At 52.7% G+C, this 19567-nt stretch overlaps 4 protein-coding genes across 12 annotated transcripts; 2 read left to right on the forward strand and 2 right to left on the reverse strand.

Annotated features, from left to right (window-relative positions):
- The first annotated feature begins 221 nt into the window (after positions 1-221).
- NCR3 (natural cytotoxicity triggering receptor 3) lies at positions 222-4197 on the forward strand. Of its 6 annotated transcripts, none has more exons than XM_045390627.3 (5): positions 222-511; positions 3131-3282; positions 3358-3475; positions 3624-3731; positions 3869-3983. In XM_045390627.3, the coding sequence occupies exons 1-5, from the start codon at positions 469-471 to the stop codon at positions 3901-3903; spliced, it is 456 nt and encodes a 151-aa protein (XP_045246562.2). In that variant the 5' UTR covers positions 222-468; the 3' UTR covers positions 3904-3983. The 6 variants fall into 6 exon arrangements, with proteins under 6 accessions (XP_045246562.2, XP_073894612.1, XP_065399070.1 ...); XM_074038511.1 differs by having other exon boundaries at positions 222-333; positions 424-511; positions 3131-3475; XM_065542998.2 differs by lacking the exon at positions 3869-3983 and adding an exon at positions 4088-4197 and having other exon boundaries at positions 3131-3475.
- On the reverse strand, positions 2975-7238 carry LST1 (leukocyte specific transcript 1). 3 transcript variants are annotated; one of them, XM_065543007.2, is made up of 5 exons: positions 7089-7238; positions 6086-6204; positions 5574-5672; positions 5342-5364; positions 2975-4740 (listed from the first exon to the last, which is right to left on the reverse strand). In XM_065543007.2, the coding sequence occupies exons 2-5, from the start codon at positions 6102-6104 to the stop codon at positions 4582-4584; spliced, it is 300 nt and encodes a 99-aa protein (XP_065399079.1). In that variant the 5' UTR covers positions 6105-6204; positions 7089-7238; the 3' UTR covers positions 2975-4581. The 3 variants fall into 3 exon arrangements, with proteins under 3 accessions (XP_065399079.1, XP_005553597.2, XP_065399080.1); XM_005553540.5 differs by having other exon boundaries at positions 6065-6204; XM_065543008.2 differs by lacking the exons at positions 6086-6204; positions 7089-7238 and adding an exon at positions 5855-5879.
- A 4042-nt stretch (positions 7239-11280) lies between these two features.
- LTB (lymphotoxin beta) lies at positions 11281-13323 on the forward strand. 2 transcript variants are annotated; one of them, XM_005553548.4, is made up of 4 exons: positions 11281-11449; positions 12023-12068; positions 12252-12323; positions 12718-13323. In XM_005553548.4, the coding sequence occupies exons 1-4, from the start codon at positions 11288-11290 to the stop codon at positions 13170-13172; spliced, it is 735 nt and encodes a 244-aa protein (XP_005553605.2). In that variant the 5' UTR covers positions 11281-11287; the 3' UTR covers positions 13173-13323. The 2 variants fall into 2 exon arrangements, with proteins under 2 accessions (XP_005553605.2, XP_005553606.2); XM_005553549.4 differs by lacking the exon at positions 12023-12068.
- Positions 13324-15541: 2218 nt separating this feature from the next.
- Positions 15542-18326, reverse strand: TNF (tumor necrosis factor). Its single transcript, XM_045390623.2, has 4 exons — positions 17963-18326; positions 17318-17363; positions 17077-17124; positions 15542-16775 (listed from the first exon to the last, which is right to left on the reverse strand). The coding sequence occupies exons 1-4, from the start codon at positions 18146-18148 to the stop codon at positions 16354-16356; spliced, it is 702 nt and encodes a 233-aa protein (XP_045246558.1). The 5' UTR covers positions 18149-18326; the 3' UTR covers positions 15542-16353.
- Positions 18327-19567: the final 1241 nt, after the last annotated feature.

Consider the following 19567-nt stretch of genomic DNA (forward strand, 5'->3'; position numbering starts at 1 on the left):
CTGGTGAGCAGTGGGGAGGGGAAGTAGGTTAGCTTCTGGGCCAGGGAGGGCTCCTGGAGGCTTGTTCTGGGTAAAAGCTGGTCTTCTTGAACCTCAGAAGTTAGGGGAACCCACATCCTGGTCTCACCCGCCCAACCGCCCACTCACCCTTGGGTTAGCAGCCATCTAAGCCCCACCCTCCCCCTCACATGCTTAGCTAGCCTGCCACAAGCTGGCCCCTTGGCCTCCTAGAGACCCAGACATCTCCATCAGCAGCATCCATCCTCTCTCCTCAGGGAGGCATGCATTTGATGCTCGAGGTCCCTGGCAGTTGTGATCCTTAGCAAGTGATATGTGAGTCCCGTGTGTCATAGGAAGCTCCCCATCCCCATCTGGTGACCAAAGGCCTGGCTACAAGTAGTGAGTCCTCCCTCCTCCACCCAGACCTCACTGCTCAGATCCCCTTCGCCAACTGGGACATCTTCCGACATGGCCTGGATGCTGTTGCTCATCTTGATCATGGTCTATCCAGGTGACAGGGCGTGTGCTCAGGACCCCAAGGAGTGTGGGTGGGAGGAGGGAGATCCAGGAGGCTGGACTAGATGCTACAGGGAACAGGCTTAGTGGGGGCTGAAACACCTGGCTCTGAGGGAGGAGTGGGACCGCTCCAAAGGTGACACTCAGTGGACTCCCCCAATTCACAGTCTCTCTGTGTCATCCACTGTGAAGCTTTTTAGATAAGGTCTAGACATATAATTAGGAGTTTGAGAGATCCAAGGAAATCTGTGATAAATTTCTTGGTGAAACTGTTTTTTGTTTTGTTTGTTTTGTTTTGTTTTGTTTTTGAGACTGAGTCTCGCTCTGTCGCCAGGCTAGAGTGCAGTGGTGCGATCTCGGCTCACAGCAACCTCTGCCTCCCGTGTTCAGGCGAATTGCCTCAGCCTCCCCGAGTAGCGGGGACTACACACATGCACCACCACACCTGGCTAATTTTTTTTTTTTTTTTTTTTGGGACGGAGTCTTGCTCTGTCACTTTGACTGGAGTGCAGTGGCACAATCTTGGCTCAGTGTAACCTTCACCTCCTAGGTTCAAGCAATTCTCCTGCCTCAGCCTCCTGGGTAGCTGGGATTACAGGCGTGCACCACCACACCCAGCTAATTTTTGTATTTTTAGTAGAGACAGGATTTTACCATGTTGGCTGGGCTGGTCTCAAACTCCTGACCTCAGGTGATCTGCCCACCTTGGCCTCCTAAAGTGTGGGGATCACAGGCCTGAGCCACTGCTCCCAGCCATTTTTGTATTTTTAGTAGAGTTGGGGTTTTTCTACGTTGACCAGTCTGGTCTCAAACTCCTGATCTCAAGTGATCTGCCTGCCTTGGTCTCCCAAATTACTGGAATTACAGGCATGAGCCACTGCGCCCGCCTGGTGGTAAAACTATTTTTTTGTTTGAGACAGTTTCATTCTATTGTCCAGACTAGAGTGCAGGGGCAGTATCTCAACTCACTGTAGCCTCCACCTCCCGGGTACAAGTTCTCCTCTCTCAGCCTCCCAAGTAGGTGGGATCACAGGTCATTACCACCGGCTAACTTTCGTATTTTTAGTAGAGATGAGGTTTCACCATGTTGGCCAGGCTGGTCTCGAACTCCTGACCTCAGGTGATCCACTCGCCTTGGCCTCCCAAAGTTTTGGGATTACAGGCGTGAGCCACTGCTCCGGGCTGAAACTGTTTTTAATGAACTGAGAGACCTTAATTATCAAGCATATTATTAACTAAATGCAGGAGTTCTCAAAATGTGGATTTCTGGGAACCTAGAACAAATTCTTAGGCCCCACTCCAGACCTACTGAATAAAAAACTCTGGGGTGGCCCCAGGAATCTGTTTTAGCAGATGCTCCGGGTAATTTCCATACACACTAAAGTTTGAGAACCACTGAAACAGAATGACTCATAAATTTCCCTCAGTAGATAATTTAATCAGGGATTTTAATATTTGGTTTAATTCATCAATATGGATGGGTTAAATAGGAATCTCAACCAATTAAGGCCATGTCTTCACCTGGAGATTTAATTAGTTAATGTTCTTTAACGAAAAACAAAGAGTGTCCAGGTGCACTTTGGGAGGCTGAGGCAGGTGGATCACTTGAGATCAGGAGTTTGAGACTAGCCTGGTCCGAGGCGGGTGGATCACTTGAGGTCAGGAGTTTGAGACCAGGTAGTGAAACCCCATCTCTACTAAAAATACAAAAATTAGTCAGGCATGGTGATGGGCGCCTGTAGTCCCAGCTACTTGGGAGGCTAAGGCACCAGGATCGCTTGAACCCAGGGGGCAGAGTTTGCAGTGAGCCAAGATTGTACCACTGCACTCCAGCTTGGGCAACAGAGCAAGACTCCCTCTCAAAAAAAAAAAAAAAAAAAAAAGAAAAAAGAAAAAGAGGAAAGAGGAAGGATGACTTACTGTACAATGCCATTTGTACTAAAATAATACCTGGAATAATATAATGAGTGATATTCGTTAACTAGGCAGCTGCATTCATTAATGAGCTTAATTTCACCATGATGGTTTACATTTCAGCCAGATAAGTTACTACTGAACTGGCTGGAGAATGATGGCAGAGGGTGAGAGTGAGAGTTGGTATAGGAAGAATTTGAAAAATGATTTTTATTTTTTATTTTTTGAGATGGAGTCTTGCTTTGTTGCCCAGGCTGGAGTGCAATGGTGCAATCTCGGCTCACTGCAACCTCTGCCTCCCAGGTTCAAGCGATTCTCCTGCCTCAGCCTCCCGAGTAGCTGGCATTACAGGTGCGTGCCACCATGCCTGGCTAATTTTTGTATTTTTTTAGTAGAGATGGGGTTTCACCATGTTGGCCAGGATGGTCTCGAACTCCGGACCTAGTGATCCACCCACCTCAGCCTCCCAAAGTGCTGGGATTATAGGCATGAGCCACCACACCCAGCCGAAACATGATTTAATAAGCAATGTTAAGAAATCAGATTGGTTAAGAGGAAAGGGTTTAATGAGGCACCCAAAGTATCTATTCCATGCACCCTATGCCCAGAGACAGCTGGGATGTTCTACTCCAAGCTCTGTTGTCTTTTCTCTTTGGAGTAACTGGGGAGGTGTTTCTCTGGGTCTTCCTTCTGCCCCCAGGATCCTGTGCTCTCTGGGTGTCCCAGCCCCCTGAGATTCGTACCCTAGAAGGATCCTCTGCCTTCCTGCCCTGCTCCTTCAATGCCAGCCAAGGGAGACTGGCCATTGGCTCCGTCACATGGTTCCGAGATGAGGTGGCTCCAGGGAAGGAGGTGAGGAATGGAACCCCAGAGTTCAGGGGCCGCCTGGCCCCACTTTCTTCTTCCCGTTTCCTCCGTGACCACCAGGCTGAGCTGCATATCTGGGACGTGCGAGGCCATGACGCCGGCATCTACGTGTGCAGGGTGGAGGTGCTGGGCCTGGGTGTCGGGACAGGGAATGGGACTCGGCTGGTGGTGGAGAAAGGTGAGATGCTGGGAGGTGGTGTCTCCTCCTGGCTGGAGACCCCAAGAGGCAATGTCCTTGGGAGTCAGGGATGCTCCTCTGAGGCCCCTACCCTCCCTGAGCCTGTGTGCACTTCTTCCCCAACCCCCTTCTACATTGCCCCATGCAGAATATCCTCAGCTAGGGGCTGGTACAGTCCTCCTCCTTCGGGCTGGATTCTATGCTGTCAGCTTTCTCTCTGTGGCCGTGGGCAGCACCCTCTATTACCAGGGAAAATGTGAGTAATGGAGCCAGGGGCAATAGTGGATGGGATGGGAGGGGCAGTAAGAGAGTGGGAGGAGGGAGGACAGAGACGAGGAAGAGGAGAGCCTTGAGACTGCAACACTGAGCGGCTCCTGTCCTCTCTCTGACCAGGTCACTGTCACATGGGAACACACTGCCACTCCTGAGATGGCCCCTGAGGAGTGATTCCAGAGCCCAGAGGTCCCTAGTCCTCTTCAAAAGACCCCAATAAATCACTGTCTGCCCCACCACTAACTCCTCCTTATGAGTCTCAAGTGTTTTCTTCTCCATTCTCCAGATGCCAAATCTACTCTCTCCGGATTCCCCCAGCTCTGAACTCCCTTCCACCAGGTCTGACCTGGAAAGGTCCAAGAAGGCAGCTTCCGGCTGTAGTCCCAGGGCCCCTCCCACCACCATGTGGGAGCTCAGCACACCTGCTTCCCCCAGTCCCAGGAGGCTGAGCCTGATAGTCTTGAGAAATGGGAAGGATCAGATATGACTCCTCCTTGGCAACTGCCCTTTCCTGCCAGGCCCACACATACCCTCCTCTGGCTGTCAGGGGAGCTTGGGTCCATGAACACTCTCTCTCACCCAGTAAATTACTACTTGACCCCAGAGTGGGTGGAGGGGTGAGCCACGTGTTTTTTTAATTTTAATTTTAAAAAAACAAATTCCTATTCAAAGGTCAAAAAGCCACATAAGTTTTGATGATGATCATTTTGAATGGAGGCTCGAGATGGATTGAGAGGACTGAGACACAGAAGTGGGGGGACCATGGTCTTTACTGGGTGGACCACAGGGGGACCCTGTCCACTCGCCTGGGTTGAGGAAGGTGTCTGGGGTGCTCAGGTGGGTTTGTTCTCAGCAATGCAGGCATAGTCAGCTCTGGGATCCTCCTTGGTGCCTCTCTTGTCTCTGTCCCTGAGGTCAGGTCCTTCACTGCTGGACACTGGCAGCCTCTGCAGAGATGCATAGTGGATCTCCTGCTCTGAGGACCCTTGGACCTGGGGCCAGGACAGAAGGTGCTGATGGGAGGCGATGCCTTCAGACCCTTCCCTGTGAGTTCTTCTCCCACCTCCAGCCTTTCTTACTTCCCTCTCTTCTCTCTCTCTTCTCTCTCTCTCCCACCCGCCCCCGCCATCTTTGCAGGCAGAGTTCCACTATGTTGTCTAGGATGGTCTTCAACCCCTGAGCTCAAGCTAGCTTCCTGCCTCAGCCTCATAATAGCTGGAATGACAGGTGTGAGCCACTGTGCCTGGTTCTGGAGCCTCTCTCTCTCTTTCTCTCTCTCTTTCTCTCTCTCTCTCTCTTTCCCTCTCTCTCTCTTTTTTTATCTCTCTCTCTTTCATTGTTCTTTCTCTTTGTGTCTCTCTCACTCTCATTTTCTCCCTATCTCTCACTCCTATCCTCCCTCTCACTTTTTCTTTTGGTTTCTGTCTCATTTTCTCTTTCTCTCGCCTCGATTGTCTCTGCCTCTCTCATGCTCCTACTTTCTCTCTCCTTGTCTCCCACTCCCAACCCTCCTCTCAGCACTCAGCCATGCTTCTCCCCATTCACCCACTCAGGATCTCTCTTACCCTCCCCACTCCCTGTCCCCGGACTCACCCAGCTCCTCTCCAGCCTCTTCACTGGAAGAAAAAAAGAAGCTCAGCACAGCCCACCCTTTGTGCTTCTCCCGGGCCCTCCCCAGCTCCCCACCCCAGCAGGCGTGGACTCCCTTGTTGGCTTCCCAGTGGCTCCAGGGCCAGGCAGTGTTCTGGGAAAGCCGTGGGAAAGGGTGTGGGTGGGGCCACAGGTGGCACTGCTGCGGGGGGGAGGGAGGGAGTGCAGTGCTCACCTCTTCGATGCAGCCGATACAGGCAGGTGGACAGAAGGACCACAGCCAGCAGCAGGAGCCCGCCCAGCCCCAGGCCCCCGTAGATGTATATACATGTATCTACAGGGAAGAGGGCTCAAGGTTAGAAAGCCCATTCCCTTTCCAGCGTACCCCAGCCTCCTGGTTGGTTGTGGCTTTCTCAGATTCCCTCTCCAACAGTTTTAGAGGCAGAAAAATATACCCTCAGAGCTTCCTCACCCCAAACCTTAATACCTTACCTCCTACCAGGGTACATGCCCTACCTTGCCTCATAGCTGAGATGGCTCACCCCTCAGAGGCTTCCCACCAAAATCCCTGCTGTTTCTGGGCCTCCAGTGAGGTCCCTTTCCCTCCTGCACCAGCTGCCCCAGAGGCCTCTCCACCTACTCATGAGCTACATACATCACTGTCCCCCATCACTTCCTAAGCTCCCAGGACCCTCCCTATCCAGATATGAGAGGCCCTTTACTTACTGAAAACACATTTATTTTTACCGTCACTGCAAACACACATTAGGTCAGGGATCAGGGACTGGCCTGGAGGTCAGGAACTCTCGTCCTTGTTCTTTTAGGTGAAATGATCAGGGGCTAGTGATGTGCCTCAAGTTCCTCATCTGTGAAGTGAGGGGCCCTCTGTTATAATTGTTCCCAGGCTGGGGATCCTCACTTATGTGCCAACCCTGAGCTGGGCACTTTCCATTCCTCACTGCTAATCCCCAGAACATAGGGTATCATGGTGCCCATTGCCCAAGTAAAGACCCAAGATTCCAGCCTGGACTTTACTAGGTCATCCATCCCAGAAGGGTGGTGCTGGGGTTTAAGGCCAGCTCTGTCCAGCTCCAGAGCCCAGCCCTTCCCTCTGCCCTGGGCTGACCAGGTGGTTTGGAGGGGACTTTCCAGCCCTGGATGGTTCTAGGTGCTGGTAAGGGGCTGATGGAGGGGAAGGACTCCGGGCCTGGATAGGTGAGGGCACTGGCGGGAAGTAGGGAGGGTGATGTCAGCACACCCAGTAGGTGGGCTGCTCCCTGAGCCCCAGAGCAGTGCGGGAGTGTGGGGGCCCCTTTGGCTGGTGTGGAGAGCTGCTTCCCACAGGCAGATGCTGCTGGGGCTGAAGTGGGGCATGGAGGAGTATCTGGGGCCCCATAACTTCCCCTCAGGCACTTCCTCCCCTCCAACCACTGCTTCCTGTTTGAGGGCAAAGAGGGGGCCGCTGTCTTCACCCCAGAGCCAGCTATACTGACTAGGGTCTGGAAACTAGGACCCTTCTGGGTTTAGGAGGAATTCTCGGGGGTGGGGAGCAGAAGCCCAGATGGAGGCCATAAGGGCCGTGGGCACAGAAAGGAATTGTCTTTAATTTTTTTGGGCAGCAGAGACTCAAAGGATTCCTCGACGGCCCAGGGAAACTCAAACCCATACTCTCCCTCCCCTCATCTTAGCTTCACCCCACTCTGGGGTGTGACCATCCTTCCACTAAGGTCCCTGCCCATTCCCAGCTTACCCAGAGCTTGTGGCCTGCAGGATGGACAGACTTCAAACTGGCCAGTGCTGTCTGGCTGGAGAGAAGGGTTGCCACCTCAGACATTCCTGCCCCTCTTCTGGCTTTAACTTCTCCTCCAGCCTGGGTTCCTCCCCCACATTGTTAGGAAAGGAAGCTGGGCTTGAGGGTCAGGGTTACAACATCTTTCTTTTTTTTTTTTTTTGAGACTTAGTCTCGCTCTGTTGCCCAGGCTGGAGTGCAGTGGCCGGATCTTGGCTCACTGCAAGCTCCGCCTCCCGGGTTTACGCCATTCTCCTGCCTCAGCCTCCCGAGTAGCTGGGACTACAGGCACCCGTCACCTCGCCCGGCTAGTTTTTTTGGTATTTTTTAGTAGAGACGGGGTTTCACCGTGTTAGCCAGGCTGGTCTCGATCTCCTGACCTCGTGATCCGCCCGTCTTGGCCTCCCAAAGCGCTGGGATTACAGGCTTGAGCCACCGCGCCCAGCCACAACATCTTTCTTTACAAACTCTAGGGCCTATAGCTAGGGCTGTAATCTGCCTCAGTTCCAGTCATTTCACTGATCCTGCCACTAGTCAGTGAACACCCACCTCCTTCATGTGTCTTCCTTGATTAATTTTTTCTCTATTACCTTGTTACACTTCATTTGTTGAGACCTCTTGATCTTGGTGTATGTCTGTGGACACACATATGCCACTCCAGTTCAGACTGGGAGCTCTAGCACATTTGGTGTTCTGGTGACCCACTTGGTGTTCTGCAGCTCTATGCAACAGGCTGCTTGGCTGTCTGATTAACAAACACGAGAGTTAAAGGCAGCCATACTAGATCTACATGAGCCCTGTGGATAGATCAAGGACAGAAAGTTGCTGACAAGTTGGTGACAGGAAAAGAGGTGTGGGCAATCCAGGTAGACTTTCTGTAGGAGGCAGTATTCTGGCATTGAACACAGAACTAAGTAAAGGCAGCAGCCTGAGGACCTCTGGAGAGACCTGGGTGAAGGCTTCTTAGTGGCACTGTGATGGAGAAGGAGATGGGTGCTGGAGGATTGCACACCCACTCCTTGAGGAGGGTGAAGACAGGGGAGCTCATGTAAGGCAAGGGGTGAGGAGGAGATTTGGTGCCTGGGTGGGTCCATATTCATTTGTGTTTCCCCTTTCAAATTCAAGAACCTTCTACTTCCTCCCCGACCCTTCTCCATGTTCCCTATGCTGAATAATATTCAGGTTTTTTTTTTTAAATTTTATTATTAAAAAGTACAAACAAAGAGTGAAATGAGATGAATTGTATGGTGAACATATTCTTACCACCTAGATGCTACTATTAACATTTTGTTTGTTTGTTTGTTTGTTTTTGAGATGGGGTCTCTATCACCCAGCCTGAAGTGCAGTGGTGAAATCATAGCTCACTGCAGCCTTGAATTCCTGGGCTCAGAGATCCTCCCATCTGAGCCTCCTGAGTAGCCAGGACTACAGACACCAGCTACCACATAAGGCTTTGTAGAGATGGGATCTTACTGTGTTGCCCAGGCTGGTCTTGAACTCCTGGTCTCAAGCAATCTTTCCACCTTAGCCTCCCAAAGTGCTGGCATTACAGGAGTGGACACTGCACCCAGCTCTATTCACATTTTCTGTTTACTTTATCACATATGTATCCCTCCATCTCACTTTTAAATATCTTTTAAAATTGCAAATATCAGTACATTTTACATCTAAACCCTTCAGAAGCTTAACATTGACTGGAGTTCAGTATTTATTTCCCCATTTCTTTTCTGGCCTGAGGAAGGCAAATTTTACATACAAATCACAAGTCAGTACTTTTTTTTTTTTTTTTTTTTTTTGAGACGGAGTCTTGCTCTGTCACCCAGGCTGGAGTGCAGTGGTGTGATCTTGGCTCACTGCAACCTCCGCCTTCCAGGTACAAGCGATTCTTCTGCCTCAGCCTCCTAAGTAGCTGGGACTACAGGTTTGTGCCACCATGCCCAGCTAATTTTTGTATTTTTAATGGAGACGGGGTTTCACCACATTGGCCAGGCTGGTCTCGAACTCTTGACCTCAAGTGATCCACCTGCCTTGACTCCCTAAAGTGCTGGCATTATAGGTGTGAGCCACCTCACCTGGCCTAGTACTGGTTTTTGTTTGTTTGTTTGTTTTTTAAGACAGAGTCTTGTTCTTGTCACCCGGGCTGGAGTGCAATGGCATGATTTTGGCTCACTGCAACCTCTGCCTCCTGGGTTCAAGCGACTCTCCTGCCTCAGCCTCCCAAGTAGCTGGAATTAAAGGCACCTGCCACCATGCCCAGCTAATTTTTATATTTTTAGTAGAGATGGGGTTTCACCATGTTGGCCAGGCTGATCTAAATCGAAATCCTGACCTCAGGTGATCCATCTTCCTCGGCCTTCCAAAGTGCTGGTATTACAGGCATGAGCCACTGCGCCCGGCCGCAGTACTCGGTTTTTAAACTGCCTTTTCATCAAGGCTCTGGAGCCAGATGCCTGGGTTCAAATCCTGGTTCTGCCACTGGCTCTGTGAGCTCCATAAGTTTCTTAACCTCTCTGTGCCTCAGTTTCCTCTTAGGGTTTTCGTCAGGATTATAATTATTGTCTGGGTATGACGGCTCATGCTTGTAATCCCAGCATTTTAGGAGGCCAACACGGGCAGATCATGCGAGTCCAGGAGTTTGAGCCCAGCCTGGGCAATATGGCAAAAATCCATCTCTACAAAAAATACAAAAATTAGCTGGGCATGGTGGCATGTGCCTATAGTCCCAGCTATTCAGGAGGCTGAGGTGGGTGAATCCATAGAGCCTGGGAGGTCAAGGCTGCAGTGAGCCATGATCCTGCCATTGCACTCCAGTCTGGATGACATAGCGAGACCCTGCCTCAAACAAATGAACAAACAAACAAATTATTAAAGTGTGTAAATCAGTGGCATACACATGCGAAGTGAATTTTGTGGGTCAGCTATATTATTAGTAGTAGTATTATGGAAACACATAGAGATGTTACCAAGAAGGGGAGATGATTGGAGCCACTTCCAGCTTCCTTGGACCTGGTCTTTCTTCCTTTGACTCTTTTTTTTTTTTTTTTTAAGACAGAATCTCAGACTGTCGCCCAGGTTGGAATGCAATGGTGCCATCTTGGCTCACCGCAACCTCTGCCTCCTGGGTTTAAGTGATTCTCCTGCCTCAGCCTCCTATGTAGCTGGAATTACAGGCGCGTGCCACCATACCCAGCTAATTTTTTGTATCTTTAGTGGAGACGGGGTTTTACCATGTTGGCCAGGCTGGCCTCGAACTCCTGACCTCAAGTGATCCACCTGCCTCAGCCTCCCAAAGTGCTGGGATTACACGTGTGAGCCACCGCCCCGGCTCCTCCCTTGACTCTTAACCACTCATGCTGCCTACGTCTACCATTCATGTGGTCCTTACTGCTTTGTTTTGGTTATTCCTGCATTTATTTGTCCTTTTATTATTTATATATAAACATTTAGTAAGCACCTACTAATGGATAGGGCTCATTGTCGACTTCGAAGCTCTCTGAGGGTGGGAGTATGCCTCGTTCATCTGTCTTTACTCTTTGTAGCAAGGGAGGTAAAGCTCCATTTCCATCCCTCCTCAGTGAGTCAGTAGTCAGTGGTGAGGCTAAAGCTTACCTCTCCCTTTCTCACTCAGCACAGGGGGCTGGAGGTGAGCAAGGGAATGGGAGGATGTCAGCCCAGTATGGGAATCAGTTCTTCTCAAGGACCCAGACATCCATCCCTCAAGACTCCAGTCCTTGTCCTACTCCAGCCCTTGACGTCAGAGACGGGATCAGCTCTTCCTTCAGCACCTACCTTGAGGGTTTAGAAGAATGCAAACCACAATGGAAACCTGGAGATCTGTGTTCTCATTTCAGCTCTGCTGACTGGCTTCCTGCAAGTTACCTTTCCTCCCTGAGCCTCAGTTTCCCTCTCTGCTGAGCCAGAAGATGTCTAAGGACCCCTTTGGTTCCACCCTGAGAGTCTGTCTTCCTACCCCAACTTCTTCCCCAGTTCAGAGAACCCAGGCATCCAGCTGCCCCACCCCAGCTCTGGGTAAACAGGAAGCTGGGTGAGGGGAGCAGGGGTGTGTGGAAAGTCCCAGCCAGGTGTGTAGGTCTACAGAGAGGGGGTGGCCCCGTCCCTGAGGTATGAAAGCCCCCTGCTCTGGCTCTGGTTCAGTCTCAATGGGGGCACTGGGGCTGGAGGGCAGGGGTGGGAGGCTCCAGGGGAGGGGCTCCCTCCTGCTAGCTGTGGCAGGAGCCACTTCTCTGGTGACCCTGTTGCTGGCGGTGCCTATCACTGTCCTGGCTGTGCTGGCCTTAGTGCCCCAGGATCAGGGAGGACTGGTGAGTGGCTGCAACAGGCCCTGGTGGAGAGCTGTATCTTGCAGATGCTTGGCTCCCTCTGGTTGTGCCTGTGGTCTTTTGCCCCCTCTGGCTCAGCTGGCTTGGCTGTCCCTGGTGGGGATGTCCTGTCTCTTTGCTGACTCTGTGTCCATGTTCCTGTCCAGGAGGCAGAGGTTGCAGTGAGCCACTGCAGTTAGCCCCTGCGGGAACCTACCGGGCTGGGGGAGGGAGGATGATGCTGTCTCTGGGATGAGTGCCAGTGGGGGAGAGGGAACATGGATGTGGGGTGCAGAGCACTGTTCCTGCGATGTTCCTGCGATGTTCCTGCGATGTTCCTGTGATGTTGTGCTTGTGTCCTGACACAGCCCCTTGTGTCTCCTCTCCTCTTTCCGAGGCACATCTGTTTCTCTGCCCAAGTACCTATGCCTTGCTTGCTCTCCCTTCTAGGGAGGTGTGTGTTGGGGATGGTGCTGGTGGGAGAAACCCCAGGCCTGCAGCTTGGGTCCACTTTCAGAGGGGTAGGGGTGAGATGAGCTGAATCTGAACTCTGGGCACTGTGACCCACCCAACCAGGTAACGGACACCGCTGACCCCGGGGCACAGGCCCAGCAAGGACTGGGTAAGAGCAGACTGTCTCTCCTTCCCCGCTTCAGCCCCTCAGGGGCTCCCAGCTCCCAGCTGCGTTCCCAGATACCTCTTCCTCTAGGAATCCAGGCTCCCCATCCCTGCGGCCTGTCCTCTCAAGGGTAGCCTGCATGGGTGGCTGCCCTGGCCCCAGTCGTGGACTCTTTGCCCCTTCCAGGGTTTCAGAAGCTGCCGGAGGAGGAGCCAGAAGCAGATCTCAGCCCCGGGCTCCCAGCTGCCCACCTCATAGGTAAGGACCTCAAAGACCTGAATAAGAGTGTAAATAATCCGAAGGTTCCAATTCTGCTCGCCCAGAGTCCTTCGGCTCCATGATTCCAGGGCTCGATTTCCCATCCGCTTCACCATCTTTCGCCGCTCATGCCCACCCTTCCGCTCGTCCCCGCAGTGTAGTTTCTTCTTCCCTCCGGTGCAAGCAAAAGCCGGCCTGGGGGTCCCCACTACAGCGCTCTGCACCCCACATCCAAGTTCCCTCGGCCCCCAACTCGCACTCATCCCAGAGACAGCAGCATCCCTTCTCCCCCGGCCCGGTCGGTTCCCGCAGGGGCTAAAAGCCGCCGCCCTCCCAGAAGTCCCAAGCCTTTAGGATCGCATTCCCAAGAGCGTGTGGGCCCGTGTCTCCGCAGGCGCTCCGCTGAAGGGGCAGGGGCTAGGCTGGGAGGCGACGAAGGAACAGGCGTTTCTGACGAGCGGGACGCAGTTCTCGGACGCCGAAGGGCTGGCGCTCCCGCAGGACGGCCTCTATTACCTCTACTGTCTCGTCGGCTACCGGGGCCGGGCGCCCCCTGGCGGCGCGGAACCCCGGGGCCGCTCGGTCACGCTGCGCAGCTCTCTGTACCGGGCGGGGGGCGCCTACGGGCCGGGCACTCCGGAGCTGCTGCTCGAGGGCGCTGAGACCGTGACTCCCGTGCTGGACCCGGCCGGGAGGCAAGGGTACGGGCCTCTCTGGTACACAAGCGTGGGGTTCGGCGGCCTGGTGCAGCTCCGGAGGGGCGAGAGGGTGTACGTCAACATCAGTCACCCCGATATGGTGGACTTCGCGAGAGGGAAGACCTTCTTTGGGGCCGTGATGGTGGGGTGAGGGAATATGAGTGCGTGGTGCAAGTGTGTAAATATTGGGGGCCCGGACGCCCAGGACCCCATGGCAGTGGGAAAAATGTAGGAGACTGTTTGGAAATTGATTTTGAGCCTGATGAAAATAAAGAATGGAAAGCTTCAGTGCTGCCGATAAAGATGCCGAGTTGCGACACACGTCTTAATTCAGGGTGGGTGCACGGGTGTGGGTTAAATATTCTCAGTACTCTTCTGGTTGCTTGAAACAATTCATCACAACACAACGTATGGCCTTTGCTCCTACGGATGTTGGTGGGCCTGTCCCACCCTCTCCCTGCCTCTGAATGGCCAGGCCCCATCATTAGTCCAGTTGGAGGGTGGGAGGAAGGGGGACTCCTCCAACTCCGAAGCTTCTCCAGGCATCCTGATTTTCAGGGCCACGTGGTCCCAACCAGACTCTGCACCACACTCTTTTCTCTTGGGTTCGCCCCAACAGTGAGAGGGGTCGTTACACAGCACAGCAAGCACCACTCAGAAAGGCCCAGCAGCAGAGTAAGCCCCTATCACGACAGAGGAGTGAAGCCTGGAGGGGCCCCGCACTTCTCCCCCTAGGGCTGTCTGAAGGCCTCTCTGTTTCCTACCTCACAGTCCACTCTTCTCCTCTAAGGAGCTTAATTCAAGGCTTATAGGGTCTGAAGGGAGGAGGCTGAAGGAGAAAGAAGGGGAGAATATTAGAGAGAGATGGGGACGGCAGGAAGGAGCCTGTGGTGCCTGAAAACACCAGGAAGTTCTGGGGAGGAGGAAAAACCAATGCCCCACTTATGGTGTCCCATTTAGGGTGAGGCGGAAAATCCTCACCGTTTTTTCACACTTTATGTCCCCCTTCCCAAAAGTGAGTGAGTGTGGGTGCTTCTGGGATGAGTAACAGTAGTCCCCCCTTACTTCATGACTGACTTTCAGCCACAGGCTGGAGGAGGCAGAGGGTGACCCAAGGCCCTATCTAGGTCACCCCAGTGGGTCACCCCACCCCCTTAGCCTACCACACGGTTTTCTCCTGCCTGGCACCCCAGGGCCGGGGGTAAAGCCTAATTTCTGAGCTCAGTGGGGGCTCCCAGTCTTGGGGGGCTCAATTTCTGTCTCCTTATTTGTTTTTGGAATTGTTTTTTGAGACAGGGTCTTGTTCTGTCACCCAGATGGGGGTACAGTGGCATGATCATAGCTTACTGTAACCTCAAACTCCTGGGCTCGAGTGATCCTCTTGTCTCAGCCTGCTGAGTAGCTAGAACTACAGGCATGCACCACTACACCTAATTTTTAATTTTTTTTTGTAGAAACAAAGTCTTGCTATGTTGCATAGGCTGGTCTTGAACTAGTGGGCTCAAGTGATCCTCCCACCTCAACCTCCCAAAGTGTTGGGATAACAGGCATGAGCCACTGCGCCCCGCCCTTATTTGTCTTTGACTCTCTCCAAAAGAGCCTTCATCGGGGGAAGGGGTGCTTTTCTCCTTCCAGATCACCCACCTCTCACCTCTCCCCTCCTTCACCACAAAGACCGGTGGGACCAAGCTGGCATGTGAGTCCTTCACCCACATCTTATTCCTATATTTCATTCTTTTTAAAAAAATAGAGACAGGATCTCACTATATTGCCCAGATTGCTCTGGAACTCCTGGGTTCAATCTATCTTCTCACCTTGGCCTCGAAAAGTGGTGGGATTACAGGTGCATGCCACCATGCCCAGCGGTTCAGTCCCTTGTTCTTTATTGTCCTCAGTCTCTTCAATTTCACCCACTGAGAGAATGGAATAGGATAGAACAGCTGGAAACTGGTTGAAGGAAGTAAGCCAGAATTCATTGAGTGCCCACTGTGCCAAGGGCTGAGTGAAGTCCTCTGATGGAGGTCAGGCCTTCTCTCACATGCCCTATGTGTGGTGGACATTCCTGTCTCCATTGGATAGATAGGTTAAGTGGCTGGTTCAAGTTACAGAGTTAGGACAGGGTGATTTGAAGCCTAGACACCTGAATCTCTGGAAGTCCCTTGGCTGTGTGATTCAGGTACCTGAGAATGTGACTCCTCCCCAGCTCTCTCCGGACGGCTGGCCAGCTGCAACAGCCGGAAATCTCACCTAAGCTGCAGGATTTTCCCAGCAAGGATTGGAATTCCCAGAGTTGGAAATTCCCATGCCCTCAGGGAGAGGTAATTAGGTTCAGGCTCTTGTTTCCTGGGGGATGGGGAATATTCTGTTGGGCTTTGTTTATGTCAGGTCTCCAGGACCCTAGGAGTCGAAGGATGGGACTGGGTCTGAAGGATCTTAAAGCCTGTGGAGAGAGACTTAGGGAGCTTCTTCCCACCCACAAGAAGAAGCAGATGCAGAATTAATTCCAAGAAGGAGACCATGTTTCTTTTCTAAGCAAACTTTATTTCTCGCCACTGAATAGTAGGGCGATTACAGACACAACTCCCCTGGGGAGCAGAGGCTCAGCAATGAGTGACAGTCAGTCACCAAATCTGCATTGTTCGGACAACTTAATCAGATAAATATTTTAAAAAACATAATCAAAAGAAGGCACAGAGGCCAGGAGGCTATGTGGAAACAGCCTATTGTTCAGCTCCGTTTTCACAGAAAACATGTCTGAGCCAAGGCAGCTCCCACATTGGGTCCCCTGGGATCCCCCGACCTCCCAAATAAATACATTCATCGGTAAATAAATAAATAAATAATAAATAATAAATAATCACAAGTGCAAACATAAATAGAGGGGGCTGGCTCCATGGGGAGGGCCAGGCTCCATGTCTCAAGGAAGTCTGGAAACATCTGGAGAGAGGAAGGCCCGAGGTCCACTTGTGTCAACTTCTAGGTGATGTCTTCTCAAGTCTTGCAGCGTTCCGGCCAGAACCAAAGGCTCCCTGGTCTCCAGATTCCAGATGTCACAGACTGAGTTCAGGGATGGAAGCTGTAGGCCCCAGTGAGTGCTGGCGGCCCCAGTTTGAATTCTCAGTGGTTGCCAGCACTTCACTGTGCAGGCCACACATTCCTGAACCCCAGGCTTCGAAGTGGTGGTGGCGTTGCTTAAAGTTCTAAGCTTGGGGTCTGGCCCTAAGTCCCCAATTCTCTTTTTGAGCCAGAAGAGGATGAGGGTGTCTGAAGGAGGGGATAATAAAGGGATTGGGGCGGGGGAGGGGTTTGGGAAGGATGGATGTTCGTCCTCCTCACAGGGCAATGATCCCAAAGTAGACCTGCCCAGACTCAGCAAAGTCGAGATAGTCGGGCAGATTGATCTCAGCGCTGAGTCGATCACCCTTCTCCAGCTGAAAGACCCCTCCTAGGTAGATGGGCTCATACCAGGGCTTGGCCTCAGCCCCCTCTGGAGTCTCCCTCTGGCAGGGGCTCTTGATGGCAGAGAGGAGGTTGACCTTGGTCTGGTAGGAGACGGCGATGCGGCTGATGGTGTGGGTGAGGAGCACATGGTTGGAGGGGCAGCCTTGGCCCTTGAAGAGGACCTGGGAGTAGATGAGGTACAGGCCTTCTGATGGCACCACCAGCTGGTTATCTGTCAGCTCCACGCCATTGGCCAGGAGGGCATTGGCCCGGCGGTTCAGCCACTGGAGCTGCCCCTCAGCTTGAGGGTTTGCTGGAGGGAGGGAGAGAGAGAGAGGGGAGTCAGTGTGGCCATGTCGGTTCACTCTCCACATCCTGGCCCTCGAGCTCTGCCCACCCCACATCCGGTTCCTGTTCCCTCTGTCTGTCATCCCACATCCCACCTGGCCATGACGTTCTGAGTATCCCCCTAAGGGCTGTGCAGTTCCTCCACCCTTCCCTTGAGCTCAGCCAGTCCTTCTCACACTGTCTCCAAGGTCTGCCTACCCTCAGCCGGGCTTCAACCCCCAAATCCTAGCCCTCCAAGTTCCAAGACACATCATCAGAGCTCTTACCTACAACATGGGCTACAGGCTTGTCACTTGGGGTTCGAGAAGATGATCCTGAAGAGGAGAGAGAAAAGAAAAAGGTGAGACCCTTAAACTTCCTAGAAAATACCCCCCATCCCCTTACTTTCACCCCATCCGCCCTCCCCCAAGACCAAAACTTTAAATTTCCCCCACTGCTTTCGTACCAGTACTAACCCTACACCCCAACCCAAACCCAGAATTAGGAAAAAGGTTTAGAGACACTTACTGACTGCCTGAGCCAGAGGGCTGATTAGAGAGGGGTCCTTGGGGAACTGTTGGGGAGAAGGAGAATGGTTAACATCAAGGGAATCACCCTTAAAGGAGGAACAGCTGGCTGCCTGTCTGACCTGCGCTCTTAGCCCTGAGTTGTCCGGTTTTCTCTCTCCATTCATCTGTATATTCACCCTCCATGCATTCAACAACTCTTTCACTGAGTGTCTTCTGTGTGCCAGACATCCTATCTTCATCTCTCCTTATCTCCCTCATCTCTCCTTATCTCCCTCATCTCTCTCCTTAGCTGCCATATTTCCCACTCTCTGTCTCACCATCTTTATTCATATCACTTGTTTCTTCCCCCATCTCTCTGCTCACACCCCACATCTGTCTCCATATCTTATTTACTACCTGATTGTTCATTCATTCATTCATTCACTCCATACACACTTAGTGAGCACCTTCCATGTGCCAGACATCCTGCCTCTCCATCTTTCTCTCTCTGTTCTCCATCTCTTGCCACATCTCTTTCTGCATCCTCGTCTTCCTCCACGTTGTTTTTCTCTCCATCCCTCCCTGTCAGCACACATCTTTCGCCCATCCCATCTCTCTCCCTCTCTTGGGTGGGAGAGTGGATGAAGGCTGGCGAGGCACTCACCTCTTCCCTCTGGGGGCCGATCACTCCAAAGTGCAGCAGACAGAAGAGCGTGGTGGCGCCTGCCACGAGCAGGAAGGAGAAGAGGCTGAGGAACCAGCACCGCCTGGAGCCCTGGGGCCCCGCTGTCTTCCTGGGGAGCGCCTCCTCGGCCAGCTCCACGTCCCGGATCATGCTTTCCGTGCTCATGGTGTCCTTTCCAGTGAAGAGAGGGTGGAGCCCTGGGTCAGTATGTGAGAGGGAGAGAACCCGCTTGGCAGCTTGTCTGGGGATGTGGCGTCTGAGGGTTTTTTTTCAGTTGGGGTCTGGAGTTGCTTCTCTCCCTCTTAGCTGGTCCTCTGCTGTCCTTGCTGAGGGAGCGTCTGCTGGCTGGGTGTGCAAACAACTGCGTTTATATGTCCCTGGGGCGAGAGGGCGGGGATAGAATCATTCAACCAGCGGAAAACTTCCTTGGTGGAGAAACCCATGAGCTCATCTGGAGGAAGCGGTAGTGGGCCCTGCACCTTCTGTCTTGGTTTCTTCTCCATCGCGGGGGCGGGGATTTGGAAAGTTGGGGACACCCAAGCATCAAGGATACTCCTCACTCTCCCCACCATCCCTGCTCCGATTCCGAGGGGGGTCTTCTGGGCCTCTGACTGATTTGTGTGTGGGACTCTGGAGGTTGAATCCCGTCCTCCTGCCCCTCAAAGCCTATTGCCTCCATTTCTTCTGGGGACCAGGTCTGTGGTCTGTTTCCCTCTGATTTCCAGACAGGATGCAGGAAAAAGATAGAACTAGAACTGGGAGGGGCTTCAGAAAGCTGAGTCCTTGAGATAGAGAAAATGGGGTTGGAGGGAGAAAAGCTGTGTTGAGTCCTGAGGCCTGCGTCTGGGTTCCTTGGGGGAGAAGGAGCTGGGGGCTTGGGGGCAGGCTCAGGGCCTCAGGGAAGGCTGGATGGGGGTAGCAGGGACAAGCCTGGGACAGCCCCCGGGGAGTGAAATCACCACCGGGAATTCACAGACCCCACTGGGGCAGGCCTTCTTCTTTCACTCTGACCCAGGGACTCACAATGCTGGTTTCAGTCTTGGCTTCCAAGGAACTCTGGGGTCCCTGATTTTTTTCATGAAACTCTCACTTCTCAGGGCCCCAATGTGTGGCCATATCTTCTTAAATGTCCCCTGTATTCCATACCTAGAGGTCCTGGAGGCTCTTTCACTCCCTAGGGCCCTCTACATGGCCCTGTCTTGGCAGGGGGGGTCCCCATACTCAACCCCCATAGCCCTGGACATTCTCCTACCCTTTGCTGTGGTCACATCTCCCCAGAGGTCTCCTGTAACCCATTCCTCAGAGCCACTACTTGTGGCCATATCTCCCAGGAGCTCCCTGACCCCCGCCCCTTCAGACCCTGACTTTTCCTTTGTCTTCTCAGCTTCTCCTTTGCTTCCCCTGCAGCAGTCTGGCAGCCTCACCTAGTGAGTCCATCACATGTCCCTGAAGCTCTCTGAGCCCCTTATCCTTTTGTTTTTCCCACAGCTCTTGCTCCCTTTGAGCCCTCTATCCCTCCCTCCTTTCCTTAGATAGACTGGGAGATTCTCACTCCCAGACAGACACACACAAGCAGACAGCGTC

This window comes from Macaca fascicularis, chromosome 4 (genome assembly GCF_037993035.2).
Source record: "Macaca fascicularis isolate 582-1 chromosome 4, T2T-MFA8v1.1".
Taxonomy (NCBI): Eukaryota; Metazoa; Chordata; class Mammalia; order Primates; family Cercopithecidae; genus Macaca; species Macaca fascicularis.

Coding starts and splice junctions, on each gene's coding strand:
- TNF (XM_045390623.2), bottom strand. CDS start 18,148: ATGAGCACGGAAAGCATGATCCGGGACGTGGAGCTGGCCGAGGAGGCG. Junction 17,364..17,962: donor TCGGCCCCCAGAGGGAAGAG/GTGAGTGCCTCG, acceptor TCTCCCCAACAG/TTCCCCAAGGACCCCTCTCT. Junction 16,776..17,076: donor GCCTGTAGCCCATGTTGTAG/GTAAGAGCTCTG, acceptor CCCTCCCTCCAG/CAAACCCTCAAGCTGAGGGG.
- LTB (XM_005553548.4), top strand. CDS start 11,288: ATGGGGGCACTGGGGCTGGAGGGCAGGGGTGGGAGGCTCCAGGGGAGG. Junction 11,450..12,022: donor CCCAGGATCAGGGAGGACTG/GTGAGTGGCTGC, acceptor CCACCCAACCAG/GTAACGGACACCGCTGACCC. Junction 12,069..12,251: donor ACAGGCCCAGCAAGGACTGG/GTAAGAGCAGAC, acceptor TGCCCCTTCCAG/GGTTTCAGAAGCTGCCGGAG.
- NCR3 (XM_045390625.3), top strand. CDS start 469: ATGGCCTGGATGCTGTTGCTCATCTTGATCATGGTCTATCCAG. Junction 512..3,130: donor CTTGATCATGGTCTATCCAG/GTGACAGGGCGT, acceptor TTCTGCCCCCAG/GATCCTGTGCTCTCTGGGTG. Junction 3,732..3,868: donor CCTCTATTACCAGGGAAAAT/GTGAGTAATGGA, acceptor CTCTCTGACCAG/GTCACTGTCACATGGGAACA.
- LST1 (XM_005553540.5), bottom strand. CDS start 6,104: ATGTGTGTTTGCAGTGACGGTAAAAATAAATGTGTTTTCA. Junction 5,673..6,064: donor TAAAAATAAATGTGTTTTCA/GTAAGTAAAGGG, acceptor TCTTCCCTGTAG/ATACATGTATATACATCTAC. Junction 5,365..5,573: donor GTATCGGCTGCATCGAAGAG/GTGAGCACTGCA, acceptor TTTTTCTTCCAG/TGAAGAGGCTGGAGAGGAGC.